Source organism: Rattus rattus, chromosome 3, assembly GCF_011064425.1.
Source record: "Rattus rattus isolate New Zealand chromosome 3, Rrattus_CSIRO_v1, whole genome shotgun sequence".
Classification (NCBI taxonomy): Eukaryota; Metazoa; Chordata; class Mammalia; order Rodentia; family Muridae; genus Rattus; species Rattus rattus.
Window position 1 is genome coordinate 190285943 of NC_046156.1, and position 6796 is coordinate 190292738.

A 6796-nucleotide genomic window follows, 5' to 3' on the forward strand; every position below is an offset into this window, starting at 1 on the left:
CAATGTGTCTATCCCATCAGAGGAGTCAGTTAGAAAGAGAACTGGTTGCCTGTGTGGATGTTTACAATTTAACTTATGCCCCCCCCACCCCCACCCCCAGCAGTTAAATGAGTAACTTCCATTTCCCAGGGAGGCCGTGTGTGGCTCAGCCTAACACAGAGCATACAAATGTGCCTGCTTCCTCCCGAGCATAGGCAAACCTAGGTCAGACCTTGTTCTGCCCTGACCAGCTCTTACCCTGGGACGTGCGTCAGATTGTCAAGCCGAAGTTGTTCTTAGGTTTCCTTTCAAACCTAAGCAGAATGCCTGAGGGGTATCTCTCAGATTTTAAAGGAGTAATTTAATTCTACCTATAGAAAGGAAAAGACCTTAGATGACCGATCTTTAGAGTCGTTGTTTACTTGGCAGCCTGTTGTATTCTATCTAAAGAATTTATTTGCTTTTACCAGACTTTCTAATTGGCCACTGTCAACTCAAGCCAGTCTAACTCCTAAGTACTTCTCACTGCCAGGGATGTGTAGGGAAGATACACTGCAGCTTTTATCTTCTCATCTAGAATCCTGCATCCAGCTGAGTGTGTACTCATGGCGTAATCTTAGCACTCAGAGGACTGAAACAGCTTGGGCTACAAAAGCAAGATTCAGCCCCCGCCCACCTCCTTCCCCCCAAAAAAAATTGACATTGGCACAGGAAATGGCTGTTTCTGCCTTGCATTTAGATAGATGTGTCCCTAGCTGACATGGAAAGCTCTCAGACTTCCCAGTAACACTAGACACTTGAAGCTCTGTGAAGCTTGGTTTAAGCCTTATTGTTTGGGTCCTGGGCTGGGTACCTTCGAACCCAAACTTTATCATCCTCATAATGTGCACAGCTCTCTGTAGAACCAGAGACCTGGTGAGGCAGAGGGACAGCTGTTCATGTACAAACTCCATGTCCCCTAGGAGGAGCTGTTGTAGAGAAAAACAAAGTAGCAGACTCTCAAATAGCAATACATGTATGAAATCAACCTGCAGTGTGGTTACTGCAGCTCTTGGACTGGTGTTTTATCTGTGATTGTTTTAGCAATACAATAGATTAGTGATATTGTAATGTGTTCGGATACCTGTGTTTACCACTGTAAGTAGTGAATATATGCACAAGTGTGTCAAAATCTTGGTTATTTTTGTTTCTGTGTTTACCAAAGAAAAATAATTCATAATGAAATATAAATTTGTTTTTCTGCTGCATCTTCAAATGAAATTAAAATGATTGGTAGACTATCATTGGGCTTTCACAATGGAATTAGAACACATGAGCTTTGTGTAGCTTTTATTCCCCAAGGATATTTTTTGTAGCCATCTAAGGCAGAACTAAAAGTCTAAAGACAAGAGAGAATTGTCCCCCCATTCCCAGTACAGTGCCTCTGAGATGAAACCCTTTCTGAACAACCTAGCTTAGCAGTTAAATTGTCAAGCTCCCAAGTGGAAGGGTCACAGACGTGTCCCACCATACCCAGCTTAAAATATCGTCCTTGATGGAAGCCATGTTTGCACTCTAAGGAATTACTCTATTAATACACCATCGTGAGAATCAACAAACATGTGGATCAAGGAACGAATGATTAGATTTCAGGCTTCCATTTCTGCTGGCTGGCAATGAGCAGTTAGCTGGAATTTAGTCATAGTTTTATATCAGACATTTGGAGACAAGTGTAAAATCATTCTATCGTCCGTCTTAGTGGCTAGCCATGAAGCTTAGCATGTGCTCTGGTCTGTTTGACAGCAGTGCAGCATGCCTACGTCACAGTATGTTTTCTAGCTAATCTAGCTGATGTGGGAACTTACTGGGAACACAGCCTTTCCCATTTGAATTGTAAGATTCTGTTATGTTGATCCTGAAGGAAACACGTTTTTAAACATAACTCAGGGGTTATCCTTCACAGAAAATGTTTCTCTGTGTTAGAAAAGGCATTGTATCTAAGATAATTTAACACTAGGCATGCTGATTGGGTCACTATTGAAATTTGGATCAGATCAAATAGCCAGATGCAAACCAGCAAATAAGAAACAGACCTGATTCCTAATTCAAGAAAACTGATTGTCTTTTAAGCTCTTTATTAACAAACAAACAAACAAAGAGGCATGGCTATGTAAGAGCCCACAGTGCTTTTTTATTACAAATTTTATTATTCAGCTGGGCTTGGTGGTCACATGATCATCATCTTAGCCCTCAGGATGATGAGTGGGGGACTTGGCACAACTGAGAGCCAGCTGAGCTACAGACCTACAATGAGTGGGGCTCAGGCGATGGTGCAGTGGGTAAGAGCACCAGCTACTTTTCCAGAGGACATGGGTTAGATTCCCAACACCCACATAAGGGTTCACAACCCTCGTAACTACAGAACTATGATGAGCTTTGGGTCAGCCTAGACAATAGAGTAAGAGCTGTCTCAAAAGGCGGGGGGTGGGGGTTACATTATCCTCATTCATAAAATATTCTTCAAATTCTTTTTTTTTTTTTTTTTTTTTTTTTATTAACTTGAATATTTCTTATATACATTTTAATAGTGTTATTCCTTTCCGGTTTCGGGCAAACATCCCCTCCCCCTCCCCTTCCAAATTGTTCCCCTCCGACCCTCCCCCATTGCCGCCCTCCCGCAACAGTCTAGTTCACTGGGGGTTCAGTCTTAGCAGGACCCAGGGCTTCCCCTTCCACTGGTGCTCTTACTCGGATATTCATTGCTACCTATGAGGTCAGAGTCCAGGGCCAGTCCATGTATAGTCTTTAGGTAGTGGCTTAGTCCCTGCTCTGGTGAGGTTGTTTTTTCTAATAGTAAAGTTCATCCAAACAGCACAAAGTTACGGCACTTGTGTGATGGATGGACTGTGAAGTCTGCAGGGCCATCTGTTCAGTCTTAACCCCAGCGTCAGTGTTGGACCTTCTCCTCAGATTTGAAGATACTGTGAGCTGTGTCATTGTATAGAGCTGTGCGTGTGCTTCTGAGGGGAAGCAGGTTGTTTGGGAAAGTCAGCTGTCTTAGTCAGGGTTTGTATTCCTGCACAAAACATCATGACCAAGAAGCAAGTTGGGGAGGAAAGGGTTTATTCAACTTATACTTTCCCCATTGCTGTTCATCACCAAAGAAAGTCAGGACTGGAACTCAAGCAGGTCAGGAAGCAGGAGCTGATGCAGAGGCCATGGAGGGATGTGTCTTACTGGCTTGCTTCCCCTGGCTTGCTCAGCTTGCTTTCTTATAGAACCCAAGACCACCAGCCCAGGGATGGTACCACCCACAAGGGGCTGGGCCCTCCCCCGCTTGATCACTAGTTGAGAAAATGCCTTACAGCTGAGTTTCATGGAAGCATTTCCCCAAGGGAGGCTCCTTTCTCTGTGATAACTTCAACTTCTGTCAAGTTGACACACAACACCAGGCAGGACATCAGCTTTGTCAGTTTTAAGTGAATTTATTATCTTTACATTACTTTTGTTTTTAAATTAGCAGTAATACAGTTTCCAAATGATCTAACTGATGTTAATCTAGCATATTTCATAATAGATTATGAGGCTAATAAATTATGAAATCCATAAAATAGGTTCTTCTCTTTTTTAGGCTCCAACCAAATCGAGGTTGAACCCAGCATTCACGGATGCCTGGAGCAGCAGTGACGAGGACGGGTGACTTCAGCCTGGGGCCTCAGCTTCTTGTTCCATCAGACTTCCACAGCAGTGTTGTGTGCACTTCAGCACGGGGCTGGTCTTTCCATTGTTGTTGGTTTTGAGACAGTGTCTCACTGTGTAACCCTGGCTAGCCTGGACTAGCCTGGAACTCTGTATAGAGCAGACTCGGCTCAGACTTGCAGTCATTCTCCTGCCTCTCCTCCTAGGTGCTGAGGTGTGTACCACATGACCCGTGGCCCCTCCTGTGCGTGTGCTTATTTATTTCATTGTTTTTTAAACTCTTCTGTCAGTTTCTAGCCTGTTAAACCTGAATTTAGTATATTTCCCTCTGCGTTTTAAAATGAGATTAATATGTATAAAACCCTGAAATATACTTTTCTATAGGTTAATTAATCAAAGCATGTTTCCTTGAGCCCACTCGCCACGGTGGTGGGCCAGCCCCTAAGGGCACAGCCCAAGAACACAGCACAAGCACAGCCATTCTTAGCTGGGGATGTGCAGCTTTGTGCATCCGAGGAGCTGAAAGGTGTGGTCTCAGAGGAAGGTGTCAGCTCTGACTCCTCTGACTGCTGTCCGCCTGCCCTTCCCACCTCCAGGGAGGTTTTAGCAAGGATAATTAGATAAATGATGCTTGTTGTTGCAAAGGTGACATCATAACTCTGTTACCTTTACTCAGGTTGAATGGCTTCATGTGATGGAGCGTCTTCTCCCTTGTGTTGAATGTTACCAGCTCATGCATCTGACATCTGAACATTGTACCACATGGGCAATCCCTGACCGCTTTGTATTTCTTTCAGAGGGCAGCTTGCACTCAGTCTCAATTCCTTTCTATGAAACTCAGCAGGATCCATGTAGGGATCTAGATTAAACATGAAATGGACCATTGTTCTTTTCTTGTGTCAACTCAGGAGTGATTATTATAAAGACTCCCCCACTCCTGTGTGCGTGAGTGCCTGCGTGTATACATGTCAGTTTCTGTTCTTGTATGCATGTCAATTTCTGTCCTATTGCTGTGATAAAATGCCCTGAACAAAGACAATGTAGGAGAGAAAGCATTTATTTCAGTTAATAATTCCAGGTTATAGTCCTTCACTGTGGGAAAATCAGGACAGAAGCTTCAAACAGCTCGCCTCTCAGTCGAGAGGAGTGCATGCACGAAGCCTTTGCTGCACAGCTGAACTGAGAGGGCCTCACAGAGAGCAGTGTCTTCTCTAACTGAAATTCTTTTCATGCTGTGTGCTGAAAAGTTCATCTAAAACAGACAAGGAAAAAAATAGAAAATAAACTTTAGAGGAAGTTATGGAAACAAGCCTCGAGTTAATACCAACTGTAACATCCAAATGACCTTCTGGCTGGCATGAACTTGGTGCCTGACGAGGGCAGTGGGCACAGCGAGGGGTGTGTTTGCAGTGACACAGTAGTCACCTTTTTCATCTCCAGAATCAAATGCCTGACAAAGGAGGAAGCGCTCATTCTAGCAGACAGTCTGAAGGTACAGGATACCATGGTAGAAAGGAACAGATTGTAGGAGCAACCACAGAAGCAAGCCGACAAGGCACAGACAGGACAGGAAGCAGGGTCAGGCATAACTGTCAAGATTCCTCCCTGAAGGTGAATTCAACTTCCTCCCCCTAGGCTCCACTTCCCAAAGAGTCTGCAGTCTCAGAAAAACAGCACTGCCAGCTAGGGACTAAATGTAAATACTTGAACATACAAGAGGCAATGGGGACATTTCATATTCACTGAGACATTCCACCACTGGTCCCCGTAGGTTCACGGCCATCTCGTAATGTAAAATGCATTCAGTTCAACTTCGAAAGTCCCCAGACTCCTTCAAATCAGTACTTGAAAACCCCAATATCTCCCCATCCCTGCAGAATAAACAAGTAACCATTCCCATTCCAAAGCAGGGGCGTGGAGCTATAACAAGGAAAGGCTGGACCGAAGCAAGCTCCAAACCAGCAGAGGGAAGGAAACTCAAGTCCATGCCTGCGCCCGGCCCTGCTGTGGCATCCTGGCTTCACGCTCGGCCCCATTCTTCAGATCTGTTGCTGGCAGCTCACACGGCCTTTCCCAGTCCAGTCCACCCAACGCCTGGGCCTTTTCTTTCCTCAGTAGACATGCCACATTCTGACATCTGCTGGATCCTTGGGTCTCCACTGTAACTTAAACTTCACCTTTACAGTTCACACACGGCCTTTGGGGAGCTCCATGCAAGGAATCTGGAACCTTCGGTGGCTCTTCTGCAATCTTGGTGCGAGCTTCCATGATACATAACTTGCATTTTGCAGGGTCAGAAAAGCACCAAGTGCTGATGTTCTTTGCAGAGGTAGCCTGGCACTCTTCCTGCCATGGCTGCAGCAGCTTCCATGTAATCTCCGAATAGGGAACCCTGCAGAGGCTCTCTCGCTTCAGCCCCCTCCGCTTTCTAAAGGGCTTTCAGGTTGATATAGAGGGACTTAGACCAGTGGGGCTTTACCCTCCCAGCAGTCGGGTGCAGTTTGAGGATTCTCTCTATTGTCACTCATCTTACAACTAGAGCAGCTCTTCCCAGACCCCTCTGCAAGTTTAAGCTCTTTTGTGCTTCTTTGTTGAATAACTAGATTTATCATCTCTCTGCTTTCTTACTGTAAAGTAAATCTGGATAGTGAGCAGTAGCCATCCTACAACCTGTGTGCAATGCTGTCCCGAAACTTCCTCCACAGATCAATTTATTCTAAATTCAACCTCACTCATTATCAGGACATGAGCGAATAGTTCAGTTCCAGATTGGGCCTCAACAGCATCTCTCTTGGTGGTGTTTTTATGAGCTCCTGCTAAAATGGCCCAGTAAGTCTACTTACAACATCCAGGATGTTCCCGCAACTCTAAAACTCTTAACATCTTTCTCCTGCAAATTAGTCCCAAAGTTTGCAAAACACATGATCGGTTTTGTCTTAGCACCAACCCTACTCCATATTACCCTCAGTGATAGCTTTTTTTAAAGATGTATTTTTATTATGTGTATTGTGTGGACATGTGCAGGTGCGTGCAGATGCCCGTGGCACCCACCAGTGTCTGATCCCCTCGGAACTGTAGTTATAGGTAGCTATGGATGCTAAGAACCAAACTAGGGTTCTCTAGAAAAACAGTACTTTTC

General features: G+C 44.7%; 1 protein-coding gene across 2 annotated transcripts in view; it reads left to right on the forward strand.

The window, feature by feature from the left end:
- The window catches only part of Ercc8 (ERCC excision repair 8, CSA ubiquitin ligase complex subunit), a 39109-nt gene extending 32802 nt beyond the window's left edge, over positions 1-6307 (forward strand). For both annotated transcript variants that reach the window (XM_032898920.1, XM_032898921.1), the window contains one exon: positions 3590-6307. In XM_032898920.1, the coding sequence (XP_032754811.1) occupies positions 3590-3658 (69 nt within the window). In that variant the 3' untranslated portion in view covers positions 3659-6307. The remainder of the gene's footprint in view (positions 1-3589) is intronic.
- Positions 6308-6796: the final 489 nt, after the last annotated feature.